Source organism: Eurytemora carolleeae, unplaced genomic scaffold (assembly GCF_000591075.1).
Source record: "Eurytemora carolleeae unplaced genomic scaffold, Eaff_2.0 scaffold1559, whole genome shotgun sequence".
Taxonomy (NCBI): domain Eukaryota; kingdom Metazoa; phylum Arthropoda; class Copepoda; order Calanoida; family Temoridae; genus Eurytemora; species Eurytemora carolleeae.
The window spans coordinates 1479-27917 of NW_019397444.1; the positions used below are offsets into that span (position 1 = coordinate 1479).

The 26439-nt window shown below is 31.3% G+C and overlaps 1 protein-coding gene across 1 annotated transcript; it reads left to right on the top strand.

The window, feature by feature from the left end:
• The first annotated feature begins 4225 nt into the window (after nt 1–4225).
• On the top strand, nt 4226–26112 carry LOC111714328 (lachesin). The gene is made up of 15 exons (XM_023489410.1): nt 4226–4240; nt 4581–4637; nt 5681–5784; nt 10223–10344; nt 12393–12478; nt 13816–13967; nt 14890–15019; nt 17093–17145; nt 18177–18261; nt 19819–19915; nt 20625–20677; nt 21661–21777; nt 23100–23172; nt 24577–24650; nt 24946–26112. Exons 1-15 carry the CDS (start codon nt 4237–4239, stop codon nt 25089–25091), a joined length of 1353 nt encoding a protein of 450 aa, XP_023345178.1. The 5' UTR covers nt 4226–4236; the 3' UTR covers nt 25092–26112.
• The last annotated feature ends 327 nt before the right edge of the window (nt 26113–26439 follow it).

The following is a 26439-nucleotide window of genomic DNA, read 5'->3' on the forward strand; positions in this document are numbered from 1 at the left end:
GGAATTATAAGATTTAAACACTTCAAAACCAAGAAAATCAATAATATCTTCTATATTATTGATCAGATGAAGGTTTAAAGTTTAAATATGATCAAATGCCAGGAACTCTAATTTATAATCCCTATATCTTTGCAACCTGCTGTTGAGAACTTTGACTATTTAATATTTTAGAATCTATAAAAAAAACCGACTAGATCCAAGTGTTCAGTTCCATTCTTAAAATATTGTTGGTCTTTAAACGTATTCATCTATAAAATTGTATATAAGAGATGAAATTTTTAATATTTTAATTAAAAAGATATTTTCAATATTAGATGAATATAAATGATCAAATCATCATTATTGTATACATAAATTAAAGTAACGTCCTCGAAGCAGGGTTTCCCATCTGAATTCCATTGCCTGGAACTGTGTGGAATTTCGCAGAATTGTGAGGAATTGCGAGCAAAATCCACTTGCGTTGAAAACCCTAGTTAAAAGTACGTGTACTCTACTGGGAGAAATCTACTCGTTTATGAAAACACCAATATAAAAGGATCGTTTTACAAAAAATAGTTTTGCTGAAAAGAATTCTGCAACAGGTTTATTTCTTATTCATAGTTGACATTAATTTTTAGATCTCGGTAGTAACCTTCAAATATATGAAAGTGTCCAACCTTTTATATTGTTGTTAACATTGGTAAACAGAGTAGTTTAATTTATTATTTGCTTGATAATGTGATTTTAAACTGATAAATTTCAACGGCACATTTTTCCTTTTAGTACAGGGTTACCGACACAAGATGAGACTGTTAAAGGGAGTATCTGGCTGAGCATGGTTATTCTTTATCATCATAATATTGAATTTCTTATTCTTTACGAATTTGTTCTTCAAATTTCGTCTTTTCAATGAAAATTCCAGGAAATATACACAAAATGTTGAAGAACAATAAGACATTACAAAAACCAAAAGCTGAATAAGATAATTTCGATTAAGCGATTAATTAGTTAACTGTTGAATTTTTGTTACATTTTTCGCGGTCGTCATTGAATTTTAAAAAATCACCCCTCCAAGTTGGAGTGATTAAGATTGAATATGTGCTCTTGCTAAACAAATATGCAGTAAAAATGTCTCATAGGGCTTAAATTAATCTTATAAAATTTATCTACAATACTGCATTCTCAGCTCAACTACCATGTATAGGCAAACACTCCCTTTATGACGACTTTTGTAAAATTTTCTGAAAGATTTAAAGATTAGTCTACGTACACTTTAACCCAGCATAAAAGTATCGATTCTAAAATCCTTCATATCCTGCACTTCGAACCAAGATATGCATCAAGATAGTTACAATTTTAAATTGTTTTGTTTATATCTAGGGCTAAAATCAGTATACGTGAGTGTGTGAGGTAAAATTTATGGTAATGTTCGCGAAAAATGAAAGGGGGTGTAGGCTTCAGGTGAGAAATAAGAGCGTTTGATCGCTACTAATCTTACTTCTATCTGTTGCGTCTATAAGGAAAAAAATGGTCAAAAACTACTCATGCCGAAGAACGTAGCGTCCATAAAAATTCAGAAAGTTGCAATATTCGACTCGGATCGTAAACAAATCAATTTAATTCCAAACAAATCATTTAGATATTACAACCAATAATCATTGATTTATTTTTCGACACATTCGTATATAGATGATATTTCATAATATTTTTTATATTTTTATGATCTGAGAGTTTCTTTTGAAAACATTTATTCTTCTTTCGAGGATTTTTGATAATGAAGACGACATTTTCATATTTTCCAGGAGGGTTCGAAAATCCAGCGCCAGCGAAGTATTATTAAAAAAAATCAAAAATATTATGAAATATAAACTATATACGAATGCGCCAAAAAATAATCGATGACTATTGGTTTAAATATCTGAAAAGATAGAAGTAAGATTAGTAGTGATCAAAAGTGCTCATTTTTCGTCGTAAGTCTATACCCATTACCCCCTTCCATTTTTTGCGAACACTCTCTTTAAAGGCCAAGGCGTCGCGATATTTTAAAGTTCAGGCTGTCTAAAATTTGATGAATAACTTTTAGAGATTTCCAGATCACAGTGGCAGTATTTTTAGAAATTAACTCGGGGAATGAAGAGTGACGAAATGAACGACATTTTTTAAATTCCTTACAAAAATCTGTTGTTCTCTTTCATAAAGGTTTCAGATTGTTGTAAATAATTGATGACGTATATTTCAAGAGTTAACGAACCTTTTCAAATACTGAAGTCAGTCTAGAAAGTTTCAATTGCTTCTCACGTTTTCATAAAAAAACAACTTGAAAACCCACCTTGAAGATAAAAATATCATACTTTATTAAATATTTTCAACAAACTTACTTTATTCTTTACAACAATAGAGTATAAAAGTTTTCTAAATTTAACTTAGGTTCCATAAGCTTTTGGGTGTCACTAATAATAACCACAAGAATACATTTTAAGATATAAAATGCTGAAGGTTTTCGGGCTCAATTTCTGTTGATCATCTAAATATAAATTTGGCTTGTCTGTCTGTTTGTCTGTTTGTTTGTTCGTATCCAATAAACGCCAAAACGGCTGGACCGACCGGGCCCAAATTTTTTGTGGGACATCATGTGACCACATGAAAGGTTTATGAATGATAAAAATTAAAAAGAATTGTGTTTTAAAGATTTTTAATTTTAAATTTAAATTCTTGAAAATCCGCGAATTTTTTTTTAAAATCCGCAAAATTTTTCTCTTCTTTTTTTTAAAATGTAAACAAAAAGAACATGTTCACAATTCAAATAGAAGATGGGCGCGAAGCGCCCTAAAAGCCTAGTCTTCATAAAATCGGTTAAAAACTTAAAATCCAAACCTTTTAGTTTGAAATTATTTCACCAACGGTTTACTTATTTTTTATTAGTAAAATACCCTCCGATGACTATTTTGGAATTTGAAAAAAATAAGCATTATAATAACAATAATAAGGTTTTTTTTCCGAAACGAGTTATTGATGAAAATGTTACAAATTCTCAATTCATTTATACCTAAAATCATCTTATTTTGTATTTGAATTGTAAACTGAATTCACTTTATAGTACTTTGTGTTAACTATATATGAGGCTGCAACAATATACATTTATGAAACCCAGTTTCGGAAACCAGGTTTAATTTTATAAGCTGAGATAATTTTATAAGCTGAGATAATTTTATAAGCTGAGATAATTTTATAAGCTGAGATAATTTTATAAGCTGAGATAATTTTATTAGCTGAGATAATTTTCATCAACTTTTTTTTACATCGTCCCTAAAGTAACTGAACGCCTGACTTTTTCGAATATTTATATATTTGCACCCTGATGTCATAGATCTTTTATATTTTTATTTATTCTGCCAGATCAAATAGTCAAAGTTTGAAAGATCAAAGCTTTGCATCATCAGATTGCAAAGATATAGGGATTTGAAAATTGAGGCAAGTCTTTAGTTCTTCTTGTCTAACAATCTCTCTACCCAAGACCCATGTTGGAATAGCTGAAGCAAACCAGTTTTTTAAACTGAGCTTTGTCTATACTTTCTTAAATTTCCAGCTCTGAAAGTATATATAAGTACTTCTTGAGAAGGATCAAGGATTAGAATCTTAACTCTAGGATTCAATTCAAACTTTCAGCATTAAATCATTATATGTAGTACACTATATATGTATTTATTTAAACATTTGTCTTGTCTGTCTTTGGCCGAAACGGCTAAACCGATTCAGGTTTAGGTCGAAAATAAAGAATTTTGCATCCCAAAAAAATTAGAATTGAATTTTTTGGAAATCCATCAAAACATTAAATTATTTTTTAATTTACGGGAAAAAAGATTGCTGTAGATCACAAAAGCTATGATTTTTAATATTATTTCAGCTATAGTTAGTTTCGAGTGCACTTTTCTACCGGACACATTCAGCAACAGTTAGTTTCGCGTGCACTTTCTACTTCAATCCATAGATTGCATCATTACCCCTTGAAAATAATATTTGTGTGGAATTTATTTATTACAAATTCTCAAAATATTTGTTAGGATTTGAAGTGACAAAACATTAAATTAAAAACTTTATGAATTCTGAATCCTACAAAGAAAGAATATTCAACCTATTAAAATTAAATGTATTTAAATTGTGTAAACTAGCCAAATTATAAAGGGGCAAGAAATGGTGAAAAAATAAGAATTAAGTTTAATTTAATGATCAAGAGAAGCTGTTTTTCAATCAAAATGTATGGGTATGTATATTTCGTATTTGTAAGTTTAAAAAGATTAAGGTTTTATACTTATTTTGAGCAGATGAAAATTAATAATTTGTATATGAAAATGTATATTTTGCATAAGAGTTTTTTTATTTTTCTGAACGCCCATCATTGCATATTATTACCCAAGTTACATTATTAACTGATTAATAACACATGATTATCCATACCACATTATTTACTGATTAATAACACATGATTATCCATACCACATTATTTACTGATTAATAATAATTAATAATACATGATCGATCAATGATTAATAAAAATGTATTGATTAAATTTTAGAGGGACAATAATGAATTTATTATTTTAGTGCAGCCCTCAGATATCAGAGCTTTAGCCCTCTACGAGAACAGTCATCAAAGTGAAGGTAAAAAACTAGATTCAAAGATATAAATATATAAAACTAGCTGAAGTGTAGGGCGTTGCCCGTTGAATTTTGAAAACACTATTAATAGCTGGTTTAAAATATCTAAGTTTTACAACATTGGGTTGCAAAGAAAAGGGACTTAAAATCAGAGTTTGTGACAAAGACTCAATTCCTTTAAAGGAGGTTTCTGACAGTGTTTACTGTGCAGAGTCACGAGTGTGCAAAGTTGAACGTTTTTAGGTGTAAAAATACTCGCCTCTAGTAGTCCCATGCACATTGCAAATATAAGAAAAATTAATCAAATCAGGAGCTTGCATTTAGAGATAATGTTTAAAATCTAAGTCTGTCAAAAAATAAGGGAATTTGAAAAGTAGAGAGTGTTGATAAGTTGCATATACAATACATAGTGCATTTAAGATTGCAGTTTGCTTGGAGCACATTTCCGTTTCTGTAACTGCAGTTAATTTTGGTGCATTTTAGTTAAGAAACTGCAGTTTTGATACAAACAACTTCATATAAAGAATTATTTCTTTGAAAAGTTTTAATTTTTGTTGGAAAGCAACCGCAGCGACAATTCTCTTAATTTCAGCACAATATGATAAACAAACCATCCACAATTAATGAGATTTTCTGAAGGAGAAAACAGATTAAATTTTCTATGTTAATACTTCCTTCCATATATCCACTTAAACAGGACGAACTTTAACGTGACAAACATTCTCAACCTAACATTACCTTGCCCCTCCCGTATACCCTGTTTGCCCCCCCTGTCTACCCTGTTTGTCCCCCCGTCTACCCTGTTTGCCCCTCCCGTATACCCTGTTTGCCCCCCCCCCTGTCTACCCTGTTTTCCCCCTTAAAAACTTTCTCAGTTATGGGCCTACACAGAATGCTTGAATAATCGTAAATCACTTTTTAAATGAATCGTACTTTTAAAAGAATAATGATATCAAGGAGCGGAAAGTAAAGTACGGGCATAGGGCCAAGCCGGTACTAATCCAGTAGAGCACTGAATTTCTCAGATTGACGTGTAATATGTTTAGACCCACTTCTACCCTACTTCCCGATGATAGTGGAGAACGTGACCGTCTCCCACGGGAGGAAGGCGGTGCTCAAGTGCCAGGTGGAGAACCTCAGGAACTATAAGGTAACCAGGGGGATTATACCCCCTCATTCCCCCCCGTGGGTCCCTATATTCTTTGGAAGGATTAAAAAATTTCTAAATGAGATGTATCATTAGAAACTTTTTTTAACTTTCTTATAATCTTTTAATTGGTGTATAAGTTTGATTCTCAAAATACCCCAATATGCAGAAATTTTGCTTAATCAGAAATATACACAAATCTAGGGCCTTGTAAACTGTGCCGCAAAGAATTGTTTACTTGACCTTAAAATATTAAGTTATAAAACGGATTTTCAACTTCTTTATAATACAATTTTACGACATTGGTAGCTGAATAATTTTACGACATTGGTAGCTGAATAATTTTACGACATTTGTAGCTGAATAGTTTTACGACATTGTTAGCTGAATAATTTTACAACATTGGTAGCTGAATAATTTTACGACATTTGTAGCTGAATAATTTTACAACATTGTTAGCTGAATAATTTTACGACATTGTTCGCTGAATAATTTTACGACATTTGTAGCTGAATAATTTTACAACATTGGTAGCTGAATAATTTTACGACATTGTTAGCTGAATAATTTTACAACATTGTTAGCTGAATAATTTTACAACATTGTTAGCTAAATAATTTTACGACATTGTTAAATGATATTCCAGGGCCCAAAAGGTTATATAGTATAAAAATGTGAAGTACACTTGCAGCATGGAAACAGTACAACAAAATGGCCGTTTTACACTTTTTTCTAGTAAATTCCCCTCTAATATATATTCTATTCTCTATGATAATTGTACAACATTGGTAGCTGAATAATCTTACGACATTGGTAGCTGAATAATTTTACAACATTGTTAGCTGAATAATTTTACAACATTGGTGAATAATTTTACGACATTGGTAGCTGAATAATTTTGGTATTTGATTTGCTGGGTAGAAAAATCCCTTTCCATAAATCCTAAAGACTAGAACCCAAAATAATTGAGCACTAAAAAACAATACATCGACCCTGATACCGTTCCCCCTTCCCACCCCCTTTCTCCTCCCCAATATCAGAGTTCTTTGTTGCTTCTGCTAAATAAGAAAGAATTCCTATATTCTTGTTCAGATTGTTCAGGTTGTATTTCTTATCTATCTCTGATACTAATCCGAAAAGTTAGAACAATAAATAAACCATGTAATTGTTGTTGTAATTCAGTTGACAGGTGAAAGATAAATTGTCCCAGGTTTGACCACTGTGTCTCTGGGGACCTTCCCCAGGGTTTAACCACTGTAGACCGACAATACAGGACAGCTTTTCCTTTAGGCCTTGGATCTGCCTCTATCATTACTTTTTATTTAAAATTGAGATCACTTGTGATTCAGGTCTATGAATCCTGAAGTCTACAGGCAGGTGTCCACTAGTATTTCTGGTCAATTTGGCCTGAAGTCTGGTGTCCGCTAGTATTTCTGGTCTATTTGTCCTGAAGTCTGGTGTCCACTAGTATTTCTGGTCTATTTGTCCTGAAGTCTGGTGTCCACTAGTATTTCTGGTCTATTTTTCCTGAAGTCTGGTGTCCGCTAGTATTTCTGGTCTATAAATCCTGAATTCTAGTGTCCACTAATATTTCTGGTCTATGAATCCTGAAGTCTGGTGTTCACTAATATTTCTGGTCTATAAATCCTGAAGTCTGGTGTTCACTAATATTTGTTGTCTATAAATCCTGAAGTCTGGTGTCCACTAATATTTCTGGTTTATGAATCATGAAGTCTGGTGTCCGCTAATATTTCTGGTCTATGAATCCCGAAGTCTGGTGTCCACTAACATTTTTGGTCTATAAATACTAACGTCTGGTGTCCACTATTATTTCTGGTCTAAAAATAATGAAGTCTGCTGTTCATTATTATTTCTGGTCTAAAAATACTGAAGTCTGGTGTCCACTAATATGTCTGATCTATGAATCCTGAAGTCTGTCGTAAACTATTGTTTCTGGTCTATGAATCCAGAAGTCTGGTGTCTACTAATATTTCTAGTCTATGAATCTTAAAGTCTGGTGTCCACAAATATTTCTGGTCTACGAATCCTGAAGTCTGGTGTCCACTATTATTTCTGGTCTATCAATCCTAAGTCTGGTGTCCACTAATGTTTCTGGTCTACGAATCCTGAATTCTGGTGTCCACTATTATTTCTGGTCTAATAATACTAAAGTCTGGTGTCCACCAATATTTCTGGTCAAAAAATTCTGAAGTCTGATGTCGATTAATATTTCTGGTTTGACTAATGGTGTGTATGGTGCCGACTAATATTTCTGGTTTGACTAATGGTGTGTATGGTGCCGACTGATATTTCTGGTTTGAATAATGGTGTGTATGGTGTCGACTAATATTTCTGGTTTTACTAATGGTGTGTATGGTGCCGACTAATATTTCTGGTTTGAACAATGGTGTGTACGTATGGTGCCGGCTAATATTTCTTTTTTTTACTTGTGATGTGTATGGTGTCCACTTGTCTAAAAATACTAAAGTCTGGTTTCCGTTATTATTTCTGGTCTTAAAATACTTACGTCTGGTGTCCACTTATATTTCTGGTCTAAAAATACTAAATTCTGGTGTCCACTATTATTTCTGGTCTAAAAATACTAAAGTCTGATGTCCACTATTATTTCTGGTCTATAAATCCTGAAGTCTGGTGTCCACTAATATTTCTGGTCTATAAATCCTGAAGTCTGGTTTGACTAATGGTGTGTATGGTCTGAATATAAAGAATATATCTTGTCAAGTTCTGTATAAATACATTTGTTTATTTCTTTTATTAATCATAAATGTATGTTACTAATATGTACAATGCTCACCGTCCCAGTCCCATGATTTATAATAACATTTTTTATAGTTTTTATATATTTATATATTTAATTCAAAGGAAATAATTCAATAAAGTTTTTATTATTTTTAGCATCCTGGTACCCTATTTTCCTTGTATCCTTGTATCCTTGTATCCTTGTATCCTTGTATCCTTGTATCCTTGTATCCTTGTATCCTTGTATCCTTGTATCCTTGTATCCTTGTATCCTTGTGTCCTTGTATCCTTACATCCTTGTATCCTTGTATCCTTACATCCTTGTATTCTTGTATCCATGAATAGATTAATGCTGTAAATCCTCTGATAATTGTTTCTATGTATTGTATATATAATATATCCACGCTTAATCAGAGTAAGTGGCTTCCAAGCTATTGGCATTCTCCTCACGACATACGGGGGGGGGGTGCCCAGGGGGGGTTCGAAAAAGATTAAGATAATAACGAAAAGGTAAGTCTTATCCTTTACTTTATCAATTCTGGAATTGAAATATTGTATTAAGCGCGGCTAAGTGCAGTGAAATGAATTCTGAGGGTGGGGGAGTTAGTATTAACAATATTTAACTTAACCAAGAATTGATTTTGTATTAATTATCCGTATTTGTATTGTATAACGTCTAAACCAACCAGAGCAGAAATATTTTCAAAACAACAATGGTCGTCCAGAGCACGTATTCTACTTTGAAGCCTAATTTACTCTGAGATCGGAATTTTTGTGGTTATATAGTTAATCTTGAACACTTGATCCCTCAATTTGATTTATCACGCGGAGGGTACGGCCAGCACGGGATAAATCTATTCGCATAGATCTTCATATGGTGGAAATAAATGCTGACTCCGAGACTATATTTTTAGGAGAAACCGCAACTTTTCAGGGAGAATTAAAAAGATATCTTATCCATCTTTAGTCAGAGAAAGGTTTGAATCAATATTTTGATGGTTGACTAAAATTACTTTTATACTCTACGTAATTTCAAGCAAAGATGACAATGCCCGATTTACAACTCTATACACCTAGAAACATCAATCTAATCAAAATTGTGAAAGATACGGTCGTTTTTCTGACTGGAACAGTGTTCTGTGAGGCTCTCCATTGCTTCATATCTGCAAGAAATACGCAAGGCACTTTCTCACAGAAACCGCGATTAAAAAACAAAAATAACATTGATATCTTAAAGTTTAAAGTTCAACATTAAAAAATATGATAATCGGTAAATTGAAAAAAATCAAGATAGAATCGTGGCACCATGTGTCCTGATATCCTAGTAGTTATATACACATAGTTTATCCAGGTTACCTGGGTTAGGGTGAATACACAAACCATCCTGACTATCCATAACAACGTGATCAGTAGAAACCCAATAATATCATTGTAGCTATATACACGTAGGTTTTATCCAGGTTGCCTGGGTTAGGGTGGATACACAAACTATCCTGACTATCCATAACAACGTGATCAGTATGAAACCCAAAAATATCATTGTAGCTATATACACGTAGTTTTTTATCCAGGTTGCCTGGGTTAGGGTGGATACACAAACCATCTTGACTATCCATAACAACGTGATCAGTATGAAACCCAAGAATATCCTAGTAGCTATATACAAGTAGTTATTATCCAGGTTGCCTGGGTTAGGGTGGATACACAAACTATCCTGACTATCCATAACAACGTAATCAGTAGAAACCCAAGAATATCCTTGTCCAGACCTGGAGAAAACAAGTGGGATCTACATATTAACAGGTTCAATACAGTTTTTATATCAGTTGCAAGAATTGATTATTAAAAAAACAAATACGACATTCATTGCAAAGTTTTCTTGTTCTTACTGTAATAATCTTTTCATAGCTACAGGTATACAGGCTTAATAGTAAAATAATATGCATAAACTGGTTTAATGATTACATTATACTATATTACATATCTACTGGTTTAAAAGTACTATATTACATATCAAAAGGTTTAGGTTTAAAAATACAGTATTACAAATCAGAAGGTTTAATAGTAGTATAATATTACATACCTACAGGTTTAAAAGTTCAACTTTACAAATCAATAGGTTTAATTTCAATATTGTATATTTGCAGGCTTAGCAGTAGTACACTATTGGATATCTACTGGTTTAATAGTACAATATTAAATATCAATAGGTTTATAGTACAATATTATTTCATATCAATAGGTACAATATTATAAATATACAGGTTTAAAAATACAATATTACAAATCAAAAGGTTTAATAGTTTAATGATACTACGTATCAAGAGGTTTAAAAGTACAGTATCGCATATCACCAGGTTTAAAAGTACATCATTTTATAAACTACATATCTACAGGTTTAATAATAATTTTACGAGGTTGAAAAGTCGTGAAGTTAAACCCTGGTAGTACATTTTATTATGCTGAGATCTGAATGACTGATATCCTTATTTACGATTTGCCTAAACTACAATGCATATTAAAATATAAACAAATAAGAATGTTATAAAAAGAATATAAAGTTGTGTCATGCTATTTTTGTACATTAACTTTGCTTGCTAGTTGCTTATTCCTTGTAATAGTGTTTTATGTTTATTTGGTTTATATATATATTTCAGGGATAGTTGGCGTTTTTTAATTTTAGCAAAAACAGATTTGTAAAGGGAAAGGATTTTTAACTTAAATTTTAACAAAATACAGTGATAACCAATAAACACCGATTGTCGTCTTTGCTTTTCTTTATAGAATAAAATACCTGGACGGATTGTGTGATTATAACTCATAGATAAAACAGTATATAGATTGGTAATGTAAGTGGTGTACACTAGGAATTGTACTCTCCACTGATTCTATCCAATATGTCAAGCAAAACGGTTTAACCTGTATATGCGGGGTATATATATATATATATGTAGACCTCAAATCAAACAATCGTTTTGGAATATCTTACCCNGGGGGATCCTGCAGGCGACAAGCAAATTTCTAAAAATTTTAAAATTCAGCTTCCTGACAATTTTTATTTTATGAAATCCGAATACGTCGATAAAAATTGAACTGAGTAATAATACCGCGAATTTATTGTGAGAAGTTTGAAGTTTTGAATTCAACTAAATTTTGATAAACAAATACCGTACTGCAGTTCATTCCCCCATTCAACGGTTTGTTGTAAACATCTATATGGTGGCTTAAACGTACTCTATAGTTCCTACATCCGATTTCTCAAATATTACTGTACAATTGTACCTAATTAAACGTACTTTGCCACCCCCTGAGCCCAAAACTTAAAACAGGGTATCGTTATGAAAACCAGTTTTGAAACCCGGGTTTCAAGAATGGGGTTAGGCAGTTTTGTGGATATCAATATTTTTGTTATGAAATATTTTTTTTTTATTAAGTTTCTTCACATTTTCCATTCTTGTCAAATCTCTTAAATCAAATCTACAAAATGTTAAGACCCCAAAAAGGAAACTCGGGAGTTTCGTTCAACGATACTCTTTTAAATTTCGGGCTCTGTTAGACAAGCAAAAATATCCAGGACACAGTTTTAGAAGTAACAGTTACCATTTACTAATTTTTAACGGTAAAAAAGGAAGACGACAATCCATGCGCTGAAAATTTGTTATTACTGTATTGTGTGTTTTTATTTTTAACAAATCAAAAATAAAAAGATATAAAATGTTTCAAAATTTGATTTCTTCCCTTTAAGAGTTAAATCTTGTATTACGTACTTAACTGACTAAAAAGGGGCAATATAAGGATTAAATTTAGGTAATTAAACTAATAAAACTTTCTTAAATCTTAATTAAATCTAGTGTACAAGAATCAGACCGTGGGTGGTACATGTGCCAAATAAACACAGATCCAATGGTACATAGATCAGGATATCTGGAAGTCGTAGGTAATAATAATAATATGATAAAGAATAAATCTTACCATAATAATAATAGTTAATAATAATGATAATGAAAAATATTATTATCATATAAATGTAGATAATTAAAATAATAATATAAAGCAGCTTTATTATTTTAAATGATTACGTTGTCAAATTTAAAGTAAATTAAAGTATTTTTACTCCCATAAGAGCTTTAAATCCCCAGTATATAGTTGGAAAAGAATTAAATATTTTAATAAAGATAATTACATTTGAAGTTAATACTTTAAGTTGAAACAATAAATTTAATACCAGATAAAGACGGAGAAATTATAATTCGTGGAATTGGGATTTTTAAGGACGGTTCATCATTATTAAAGGGAGTGACCGGCTATGTAAGGTAGTTTAACTGAGGACGCAGTGTTGTGGAAAACTTCTTTAGGATTCATTTGAGACATATTTAACTTTTTAAAGATCTGTAAATCCTGAGTTTCAGCGCAAATTCGTCGTTCAAAACTCCTACTTTGGGGGTGGATACGTTTTCAGAATTAGTTTTTTTAAATTATTTAATAACGACGACATAAAATGTAAAAAAGTTCTACCATATTTATAGGAACATGATGAGAAAATAAAAATTAATCTTATCATCGAAAATAAGTAATCTTGTTCAATTATTAGTTTCTATTTTCTCATTATTCACAAAGATTTTCTTCAGATTTTTAAAGAATTTGAAAAAATCTGCAAATAAATTCAGAGAAAATATGGAATTCAATATAATAATGAAATCGAAATAATCGATTTTAGCATTGATTTATTGACAAATATCTTTTGAGAAATATGTTCCTAACCATCTAATTATTTTACTGTTTAATTTTTACTTTATTTTTCGTTGTCGTTATTTAATAATAAAAGAAAAACTGATTCTGAAACCGTATTCCCCTGAAACCGTATTCACTCCCAAAGTAGGAGTTTTGGACGTCGAATTTACAGATCTTTAAAAAGTTTTATATGTCTCAAATGAATCCGAAAAAAGTTTTCCACAACATTGCATACTCAGTTCAACTACCTTGCAAAGCCGGTCACTCCCTTTAAGTAAAACCCAGATACTCCATTTTCATAGATTCATCTTGCCTTAAATCTGTCCCCTAACTATACTAATCTAAAAAGAATAAAAGATTAATAACAATGAATTAAAATCAAATAAAATTAATAAAAGTCATTAATAGATGAATAAAAATGAATTAAAAAATAAAAAATTAATAAAAACGATTAAAAATTTTTAAAAAATTAATAAAAATAAATAAAAAATGAATAAAAATGAATAAAAAATAAATAAAAAGTTAATACACAAAAAATTTTAGTTCCGCCGCGGATCACGAGCCAGGGTTCTAGTTCCCTGGTGGTTAGGGAGGGGGAGAACGTGAGCCTGGAGTGCGAGGCAAATGGTTATCCACCTCCGCATATAGTTTGGCGGAGAGAGGATGGAGACGATATCAGTGTAGCTGGCAAAAAGGTAGGCATTTAACCAAACCCATTACATTCATTAATTTAAATATTGTCTAAAATTTTATTTTTGCCACGTAAAGATTTTTCGTTTTTTAAACTGAATTATTTCGGAAATCCCCTTGCAGTTTTTTCGTTCTGAAACAAATATAAAATTATATTATATTGATTATTTCGACACCTTTTATCATGATCATCATCATGATCATAGTCATGATCAAGAACATCGTCATGGTCATCAAGATCATCAATATCATCATGATCATCAACATCATCATGATCATCAACATCATCATGATCATCAACATCATCATGATTATAACATCATCATGATTATAACATCATCATGATTATAACATCATCATGATCATCAACATCATCATAATCATCAACATCATCATGATCATCAAACATCATCATGATTATAACATCATCATGATTATAACATCATCATGATTATAACATCATCATGATCATCAACATCATCATAATCATCAACATCATCATGATCATCAAAATCATCATGATCATCAACATCATCATGATCATCAACATCATCATGATCATCAACATCATCGTGATCATCAAAATCATCATGATCATCAACATCATCATGATCATCAACATCATCATGATCATTAACATCAACATGATCATCAACATCATCATGATCATCAACATTATCATGATCATCAACATCGTTAGATCATCAACATCATCATGATCAACAACATTATCATGATTATCAACATTATTATGATCATCAACATCATCATGATCCTCAACATTATCATGATCATCAACATCATCATGATCCTCAACATTATCATGATCATCAACATCGTCATGATCATCAACATAATCATAAATTTACTTGAAACAGTCAACTAAAGCTAATATCAGAAGAAAATAAAATTTTATTTCTACACAAGGTGAGTATAGTAGAACGAGCAGTGCTACGCCTGGACCGAATCTCTAGATTGAATATGGGAGATTATCTTTGCGTGGCCAGCAACGGTATTCCACCGTCAGCTAGTAACAGATTCTCAGTCAAAGTTCAATGTAAGTTTTTGAACTCTTTCTTTGCAATGAGAAAACTAAACCTCGATTCTCTTTAAAAAAGTAAAACTTTGGTTGTTATGTTGCCATCATATCTACAAACTGTTTTGTTTAAGATATTTTTCTTCTATAACAATTTTATGAGAATTTTACTGGAAAAATATTAGAGTTCTTAAATCTAAAAGTAACAATGAACATCAGTTCATTGCAGCCTTGAATAAATTTTGGCTTACTTTAAGAAAATGGAATTAAAAAAATTTAAATTATTGATCGAAATCTAAATATATTTCCATCTTTCTAATTTTTATAAAACGGGTGAAAAATCAGATTTCTGTTTCTCTATAAAGTTGAACTGCTTTAGAACTTCTCAGATTCTCTACACCAACATTACAATATATTTCATTGCCATGTTAATTTCCTTTCATTGTTTTAAATCCTTGAAGCTGGGTCCGGGGGGAATCTTGTATTCTAGAATCATCAGGGGCACAACTGCACATTTATTATCCTTATTTTTTATCTCAGGGGCACAACTGCACACATTTATTATCTTTATTTTTTATCTCAGGGGCACAACTGCACATTTATTATCCTTATTTTTTATCTCAGGGGCACAACTGCACATTTATTATCCTTATTTTTTATCTCAGGGGCACAACTGCACACATTTATTATCCTTATGATTTATCTCAGGGGCACAACTGCACATTTATTATCCTTATTATTTATCTCAGGGGCTCAAATGCACATTTACTATCTTTATTTTTTTATCTCAGGGGCACAACTACACGCACACTTATTATCCTTATTTTTTTATCTCATGGGCACAACTGCACATTTATTATCCTTATTTTTATCTCAGGGGCACAACTGCACATTTATTATCCTTATTTTTATCTCAGGGGCACAACTGCACATTTATTATCCTTATTTTTTATCTCAGGGGCACAACTGCACAATTATTATCCTTATTTTTTATCTCAGGGGCACAACTTGACATTTATTATCCTTATTTTTTATCTCAGGGGCACAACTGCACATTTATTGTCTTATTTTTTATCTCAGGGGCACAACTTCACATTTATTCTCTTTATTTTTTATATCAGGGGCACAACTGTACATTTATTATCTATATTTTTTATATCAGGGGCACAGCTGCACATTTATTATCCTTATTTTTTATATCAGGGGCACAACTGCACAATTATTATCCTTATTGTTTTATATCAGGGGCACAACTGCACATTTATTATCCTTAATTTTTATCTCAGGGGCACAACTGCACATTTCTTATCCTTATTTTTTATCTCAGGGGCACAACTGCACATTTATTATCTTATTTTTCATCTCAGGGGCACAACTGCACTTTTATTATCCTTATTTTTAACTCAGTGGCACAACTGCACATTTATTATCCTTATTTTTAACTCAGGGGCACATCTGAACATTTATTATCCTTATTTTTTATCTCAGGGGCACAATTACACATTTATTATCCTTATTTTTTATCTCAGGGGCACAACTGCACATTTATTATCCTTATTTTTTATCTCAGGAGCACAACTGCACATTTATTATCCTTATTGTTTTATATCAGTGGCACACCTTCACATTTATTATCCTTATTTTATATCTCAGGGGCACAACTTCATATTTATTATCCTTATTTTTTATCTCTTGGGCACAACTGCACATTTATTATCCATATTTTTAACTCAGGGGCACAACTGCACATTTGTTATCCTTGTTTTTATCTCAGGGGCACAACTGCACATTTATTATCCTTATTTTTATCTCAGGGGTACAACTTCACATTTATTATCCTTATTTTTTATCTCAGGGGCACAACTTCACATCTATTATCCTTATTTTTTAACTCAGGGGCACAACTGCACATTTATTATCACTATTTTTAACTCAGGGGCACAACTACACATTTTTTATCATTATTTTTTCCTCAGGGGCACAACTGCCCATTAATTATCCTCAATTTATTATCCTCATTTATCATAATATTATCCTCATTTTTAAAGATTTTCGATTAACAACCCAAATGTTACAAATAGGTTACTCTTTTAGTTCCTCCGATGTTTTGGATTCCCAGCCAGCTAGAGGGAGTTTATGCTGGACAGGTTAGAACATGTTCACAGTAGGATGCACGGAGTAGATAAGTAGGAAGCAGGAATGGAGGGACTTTTCTAGGGTTCAGAGTTATAATCTAGGGTTCAGAGTAATACGCTAGGGTTCAGAGAAATATTCTAGGGTTCAGAGTTATATTCTAGGGTTCAGAGTTATATTCTAGGGTTCAGAGTTATATTCTAGGGTTCAGAGTAATATTCTAGGGTTTAGAGTTATATTCTATGGTTCAGAGTTATATTTTAGGGTTCAGAGTTATATACCAGAGTTCAAAGTTATATTCTAGGGTTTAAAGTAAAATTCTAGGGTTCAGGGTAATATTTTAGGGGTTAGAGTAATATTTCAGGGTTCAGAGTAATATTCCAGGGTTCAGCGTAATGTTCCAGGGTTTTGAGTAATATGCCATGGTATGGAGTAATATTCCAGGGGTTGGAGTAATATCCCAGGGTTTGGAGTTATATTCTAGGGTTCAGAGTTATATTCTAGGGTTTGGAGTAATGTTCCAGGGTTTGTAGTAATATTCCAGGGTTTGAAGTATTATTCCAGAGTTTGGAGCAATACTCCAGGGTTTGGAGTAATATCACAGGGTTTGGAGAAATATCCCAGGGTTTGGAGTAATATGCCATGGTTTAGAGTAATATCACAGGGGTTGGAGTAATATTCCAGGGTTTGGAGTAATATACCATGGTTTGGAGTAATATTCCAGGGGTTGGAGTAATATCCCAGGGTTTGGAGTAATATTCCAGGGTTTGGAGTAATATGCCATGGTTTGGAGTAATATTCCAGGGTTTGGAGTAATATTCCAGGGTTTGGAGTAATATTCCAGTGTTTGGAGTAATATTCCAGGGTTTGGACTAATATTCCAGGGTTTGGAGTGATATCAAAGGGTTTGGAGTAATATTCCAGAGTTTGGAGTATTATTCCAGTGTTTGGAGTATTATTCCAGAGTTTGGAGTATTATTCCAGAGTTTGGAGTAATACTCCAGGGTTCGTTGTATTCCAGAGATTTAACATATATATTATCTAGGATGTAACTATTGAATGTCACTCCGAAGCTTATCCTAAATCTATCAACTACTGGATAAATAACAAGGGGGCTATGCTAGTCTCAAGTAAGATTTTACCTGTGTAAAATTACGATAATCTTTTTCTAAAAGTTAAAATGTTACTTACTATCTTTATATTATTTCTTAAATTTCAAGTTGAAATTATTTCTTTTCTTCGAAAGTTTAATGGACTTAAATTCCCCTCAAAAATTTTGCTATTTTCATTATAAACTTTGAACGGACAGGACTGCCTCCAACAACGATATGAAAAGGGCTGTATAGATTTTTTGCACCTATATATGTTTAATAATACGAATTAAATTAAAACTATTGATTAGTGTTAACAACGTGAAAAAAATAGTTCATCTTTTCTGTGAAAATTAAATCTACAACGATAACAGCAATATGAGACATAAAACAATCCAAAAAGCTTTAAACCAAAAAATCTTTTCAGCAGGGGTCAATATAATTCCCAAAAAAGCTGAATTTCTGGATCCCAAAATAACCAATTTTTTTTTTGATTATCATTTAAAAAAATTTGCTTCCAATTAAAGAATTTGCCCCCATTTCTTTCAAATTTGTCAATCCCAAATGGGATTGAAAAAGGAATTATATTGACCCCTGCTTTTCAGAAATAAATTAAGAATCAGTAACTTTCATTTTACCAGGAAGAGTCTCTTTAAAGGATGCGTATTGCGTATCTTCTGCATTATTAATTTTATTGAAATAATATTATCAAATATGAAGCATAATAGATTTAACACGTTTGAAAAACAGAAAATAGTTTCTCAGAATTATCCAGTAAATCTGAGTAAAATATTTGGTGTCATGCGGAAGAAAAAATCAATTCATGAATTTTTTTTATTATTCCAGAAAAATATATCAATTCAGTTTTTAAAATGGAAACTTATGATGAAACTAATTTCTGGATATTCAATATTTATATTTATAGCTTTTATCTGAGGATACTGGATACAACTTTTGATACTGGATACAAAACATATTTAGTTAAAATATGGATATTTAGATGATAAATATGAAGCTGTGACTTTGTTATTGGATACTGGATATATGTAGTTTATATCTGGATATTTAGATTATATATATGAAGCTATAACCGTGGATACTGATTACAGGATATATAGTAGTATATATTTGGATATTTAGATGATGAATATGAAGCTATGACTTTGTTACTGAAAACTGGATATATGTAGTTTGTATCTGGATATTTAGATGACAAATATGTAGCTATGGATACTGGATACTATATACATGATTTATGTAGTTTATATTTGGATATTTAGATGATAAATATGAAGCTATAGCTTTGGATACAGGATACTAGATATATGTAGTTTATATCTGGATGTTTAGATGATAAATATGAAGCTATAACTTGGGAAACAGGATACTGGATTTATGAAGCTATAACTGATGATTCAGGATACTGAATATATGTAGTTTATATCTGGATATTTAAATGATAAATATGAAGCTATAACTTTGGATACAGGATACTGAATATATGTAGTTTAAATCTGGATATTTAGATGATAAATATGAAGCTATAACTGTGGATACAGGATACTGAATATATGTAGTTTATATCTGGATATTTAGATGATAAATATGAAGCTATAACTGTGGATACAGGATACAAGATATACATGAAGCTTCATATAAGAAATATCACAAAAGCTGACTTTATTGAGTACAGGTAGAAAACCAGTTTATTGAGTACAGGTAGAGAACCAGTTTATTGAGTACAGGTAGAAAACCAGTTTTATTGGAAACTGATAAAATTATAATAATAATAGAATTTAAATACATACAGTGCCCAAGAAACTGAACACTCGCCACAAATTATATTTTTCTAATTTCTAAATCTTTGCAACCTGATGCTGGTTGATCTTTTAAACTTTGAATTCTATTAGATCAAATAGCACAAGCTGGAAATATCAAAGGTGTAAACCATCAGGTTGCAAAAATGTGGGAATTCGAAAAATTGAGTTTGTTCCGAGTGTTCAGTTTATCAACATGTTTATATTTTTAATTATTCGTTTGATTTTAAACCAAATATAATATTTTTGAATATGATTACTTAACTTTAAAATTTAACAGAATGAGGACCGGATTTAACGAATTGATTGAACTACGCGTACGTTGAGACGGTTCAACCGCGTAGATTTAAATTGTATCGGTAACTCATGATTTAAGCCAGTGAGAACTTGAGTTGAACCGGTAGCAGGTAGTTCAGCTACCTCTATCCAATTCTTTTAATTCCGTCCATGAGTTCAAATTTGAAATATTATATTTTCTTTTCAAAGATTTGATTAATTTATATCAATAATCCAAGGTAAAAAAAACTCCACGAAATGTTAAATACAGAACAAAAATAACTTTAAAACTATTCCAATCTAATTCAGATGCGTTGCAAAAAATTCCCTTGGATCTTCTGATGGAGCAATATCATTGTATGGTGAGTGCAGATTTAATATTGGAATATTGCAAACTGTATTTATGCCGAGAAAGAAACAATTGCATTTCGTTAGTGCGGACATTTTGGATAATGCAGTAATGTGTTTTTATCATTTTAATTTGATAAATAGATTTGGATCTTTGTTCATTGTATGATATTATACTGTAAGGTGTTTACAAGTATAGTATAGAAATCAGGGCGTAAACAGGAATTTATCCACATTTTTTTCTCTTGGGGGGGTTGAGGGGTTGGGGTTGGCATAGAAACTGTTGGGGCCTTAAAACCGCCTGAAAACCATATATTTGACTGATTCAGAGGGAGGGGGAGGGGGTGAGAGCCTCCAAAGCTCTCCATATATACGTACGCCTCTGATAGTAATATCTACAGATGTCAAAGTGTTTTAGTTCTTTTTCAAACATTCAAGGTTTTGTATTTTATTTGAAAAGGCTCGATGTTCATTTGATATAAGATGCAAGTCCAAAACGAATACTGAAAACAATTGCTTAAAGCGTTTTTTAATGAATAGTTTTGGTTAAATGCGGTGGTAGGCGACTATAACAATACAATGAAGACGACTTTCAATTTGAATTTCATTAAAATCAAGCTGTTAAACAGCATGGATACACATAAACAAAGAAGTCAAGAGAAACTGTCAATTAAAAAAGCTTCTATTTATTTACTTGTAAACTTGTAATTCGAAAAAAGCTTGCTAACAGTCAAAACTTAAATAAAACTGTCGTCTTCATTGTATTGATATAATCTCCTACCACAGTAAAAATTATAGTTATAGTAAATTTTTGGCCATAATAAGTTTGCTATAGTTACATATGTTGCACAAACTTGATTCTTACGGCAAAATTAATCATGAAAAGTTTAAAATTAAGGCAAACGTATACAAAGCTTTCATAAATCTACCTAGAGAGAAATATAACAATTATTCACTGCAACTACATAATAAGATGCTTACAATGTTGTGGTTTAAGAAATACCTGCAACAACAACAACAACAACAACAACTGAAGCCCTTGAGCCGGAATATACAACAGAAGAAACAACAACACATAATATCAGGAAATCTGGCCGACGGAGGAGAATTAAAGGTAATGCAAAGTAAGAGCCAGAAAACTGTGGAATTGGAAGACGACATTTAAATAATCTTTAGTGCATTTGATGGGGTTACAAATTAAATAGTTTTATTAATAGCTCAAAAATCCCGTCTTAAGTGAAATTTGTCATTGCATCCTGCACAGTTGCAGTGTTCCATGTTCAATGGACTATTTGAATTTATAACTTTTATCTTCTTTTGCACAGGTTTCTGGTTCACACGGTATGGTCTTTAAATGTCAAACTTATTAAAAAGTAAGATGAAAAAGTGAAAGAGAACATTTTTAATATGTTATCAACGATATCATCTTAACATAAAGAATGGCAGATGTTCATTTTACTAACACTACTTTGCAATCTCGGAACTCTTCTATTTTTGAATTTAATCACAAAAATGAAGAAGAAATAATGGAGTTCTTGTCCACAGCTCTTCAAACTTAAATATTATTATGCTTCCTTAAATACTGTTTTCATTTATGTTAGAAATATTTATTGAATATTGAATAGTTGTTCATCCTGGCTTATACTCCCTTTCATTTTCCAAAACCCACCCTTTAAGTCGATTTACTTCTGTGAGAAATTTATGTGTTCTAGTTTTTGCAAAAATAAAGAATAAGAACTTAATTTGAAGACTCACAAATGATATGTCAAAACTTGACAATTCTTTATTTTGATGAATGCGTACATACGATTGGAAAAGACAGTTACTGATCATAATTCACGTCAAATAAAAGTAAAGGAATTGAGCCTTTGCAACAAAGTCATTTTTCCCCTATATCTTTGCAACATGATAGTTGAAAGTTGATATTTCAAACTAGATTATTTAATCTACAATATTGGGTTGCAATTGCAAAGATATTAGGATTAGAAAATAAGAATTTATGGCAAAGACTCAACCCTTTCCGGTGCATTAAAATACAATAATAGCTCTTCTTTCTACAGAACAGCTATCGAGAAGAATAAAAACGATTAGTCGGGAAAAGAATTTGCTTCTCTCACAACTAAGTACTAAAAATCAGAAGAGCTACGAGGTCACACAGTTGTACCAATAATTTGTCGCCTGTATGTTCAGAATTGATTGCAATGTCTAAAGCTGCATATTTAATTTATTTACAGTAGAATCCATGCAACTGTGAAATAGGAAACAGACTATTTATAGATTTAAAGAGACACATGAAAACAAAGCAATGAAATTGTGCAGTGTACACAGACCTATTTTACCTCCAAAGTAGATTTTGCTTCATAATAAACAATATAAGATTGCTTCGTATATGACACTGAGTTGGCCCAACTGTTCATTAAAACTAATCTGCTTCAGCCCGACACAGAGACCATGTAGAGCCAAGTAATGAGTATGAACGTCATAGTTACCATCTGGAGACCTATGATAGGTAAATGATTAATAAAATATTTAAAAGATAGAAATAATGCGTGAAGCAGTAGATCTTAAAACAAGTATTTACAATTGGACACAGTGTTGAAAATAATAATTTTGGATAGAAAATTGATATCTATTAAAGGGACAGACCGGCTATGTAAGGTAGTTGAACTGAGTATGGATGCACTGTTGTGGACATATTCTTTAGGATTCATTGGAGACATATAAAACTTTTTAAAGATCTGTAAATCCTGAGTTTGAGCGCAAAGTCGACGTTCAAAATCGTACTTTTGGGTGAATACGTTTTCAGAATTAGTTTTTTTTTAAATTATTAAATAACGCCAACAAAAAATGTAAACAAAATTCTACAGTAAACTAATTAGTTGTTTAGGAACGGGTTGAGAAAATAAAAATTAATCTTATCATCAAGAATAAGTAATCTTGTTCAATTATTAGTTTCTATTTTCTCATTATTCTAGTCTCTCATTATTCACAAAGATTTTCTGGAAGTATTATTAAAAAGACAACATTTGAAGAATTTTTAGAAATTTACGAATAATTCAAAGAAAATAAGAAATTCAATAAAATGATGAAAACGAAATAATCGATTATAGCATTGATTTATTGTCAAAGAAATTAAGTCTTTTCCACAAACTCAAATTTTTTCATCACAATATCTTGAAAACCTTGATATTTCAAACTTAGATTTTAACAGAATTCAAAGTCTGAAATATCTAAGGTCTACGACATTGGGTTGCGAAGATATAAGAATTAGACAATCAAATGAATCCTAAATAATTTGTCCACAACACTGCATACTCAGTTTAACTACCTTACAAAGCCGGTCTGTCCATTTAATGTTTTTGTATATGCAGAAATAAAAGCATTTCCAAAATATAATTGATAACTGCCTTTTTTTGTGCTGTCAAGGTCACAAATGTTTAGAGTTTATTTTATTAAATAAAACCAAAATTGTCTAAATCTGAAAAAAATTCATCATATCTCTGGTAATATTGAAAGATTATTTCAAAGATCGAAGTAGTATTTCTACTATAATGTTTTATGTCACAAGTATCTTTTGATTTGTAAACAAAATGTCTAAATAAAGAAAGCTTTTTTTAATAAATGATTTTTCAATGTTTATTTGACTTCCCCTGTATCATCTATTGTGACTACTTTCAACTTTTTATCAAAATAACTAAAAATGAACTAAATTGAAATTAAAAGTTTCAAGTCTTTATGAAAACATATTTTTGCCAGTTTAAAACCTTCAACAAACACGAGGAAGAAAATTGAAGAACAAGAAGTGTATTGCAGAAAATAATGTAAAAAAAGAACGTTGAATGGGAGTGAGAGAATGAGAATGAGAGAACAATTCTTTCTAAATTGATTAAAATACTCTGTCTTATTTGTTTAGAGATCAAGAAGAGCCAGGTAGAGGGGAGGATAAGGTTTACATGGAGAGACAGGAAAATATGTTCATAAACGACGGTAAGAATATTTTATCGGAAGTATAGAGAAATACGGTGATCATCATTAAACTGTGAAATATGAAGACGACATTGAAGCAATCTGTAAGCGTATTTGATGTTGTTATGAAGCAAATAGTTTTACTACTAGCTTAAAAATAACTTAAAATTGAGATGGATCCATACACACACTGGACAACAGCTGTATTTCGATCATGTTCATTTTTATTCTGAAAGTCTTCGTTGTGTTCCATAGTTTTATGAGGACCACTGTAACAAAGAGTTTAGAATTATCATTTATTCTATTTCTGTTAAAGGTGCAATGGATGCTAAGCAGAATTCTGATTCTGGGTCCCCCTTTCTCTTTCGGTCGTCTTCTACTTCTCTCCAATCAATCAATCCAACTGGAAAAACCGCCATTTTTATTGCGTCAACAATAATATCAACATTCTTTATCTGTTAATTGAATACAAATTAAACTTGATCTTATTCTGCTTGCTAGCGCCATCTCAACTCAAGATAGCAAAAATTAAGTTTTCTTGAATTATAAATAAAAAATTGATTTTCTTGTAAAATAATTGAAAGAAGATCTGACATTCAAATACCAGGAATAATTCATAGAACAGATGTCAGAGCGGAAAAAAAGTTAAATTTATAAATTTATCTTTTTTTATTGGGGGGGGGGGGGGTCAAAACTGAGATAGAAAAAGACCCAAATCAATGGGGGTGTATAATTTGTTATACTATCGTAATTAATACAATTTATCTCTTGCCGCACATATCTAAATCTTTTTGAATAAATTTTTACTTCTGTGTGTAAATATACAACATCCTTATCCTCATACAATTATGTAATGTAATGTGTATTATTTGTACAACAACACATGTTAATCATTCACTATATATATGGCTTGCAACTGTTTAGGACAAAATCAACGCTTGATTTTTCTATTTGTCTAACAAGCATTCAGGATGTTTCTGTTATAATTGTTTTCTAAAAGGGTTTGTTAAAGTTTTACTTTGAACCATTTAAAACCTTGAATATTTTTGCAGGAACAAAACTCCAACTTTTTAATTCTTTGCAACCTGATGTCATTGACCTTTGATATTTCAGACTCTGAACCCTGTTAATATAAGGATTAAAAACTTAGAATTTGGGGAGAGAACTTAGTGCTTTTCAAATAAAGGTTTGAAGGGTACCCTTGTGAATTGTTATGAGGGTTTTTAAAATCACTTTCATAGTTACACTCAAGCATGATTCTCCAGATACAGACATTCCTAGTTACACTCTAGCATGATTCTCCAGATACAGACATTCCTAGTTACACTCTAGCATGATTCTCCAGATGAAAACAATTAAAAACAATTATTTTCTCTCTGTTCAGTGCAAAAACAGAACAGCAATGTGATATTTTATACTTTAAATTTTAAGCAGAATTTTGTTCATTTTAAAATTTAAACTTTTTTTAAAGCTTACAAAAATGTTTCAGGGTATACTTTAAAAATTCTTTAATTCAATGAAGGATAAAGTAAAAAAATGCACCATTTAAAATAAGAAAGAAACTAAATGTTTAAAACCAGCTGTTATTGTTGTGATCCAAAACCACTGTACAGCTTGTACGCTAAGCTCATCCCATTTTGCGTCAAAATATATCTTTTACACTCATTTTAACAAATTATGGATATTTACGATAAAATCTATCCTCACAGGTGGTCCCATGACTTGATAAGTAGAGATAAACATGTCCCATTAACTTCATGTATATAATTGTACAAGAATGATTCTTAAAACATAAAATTAAGATCTCAAC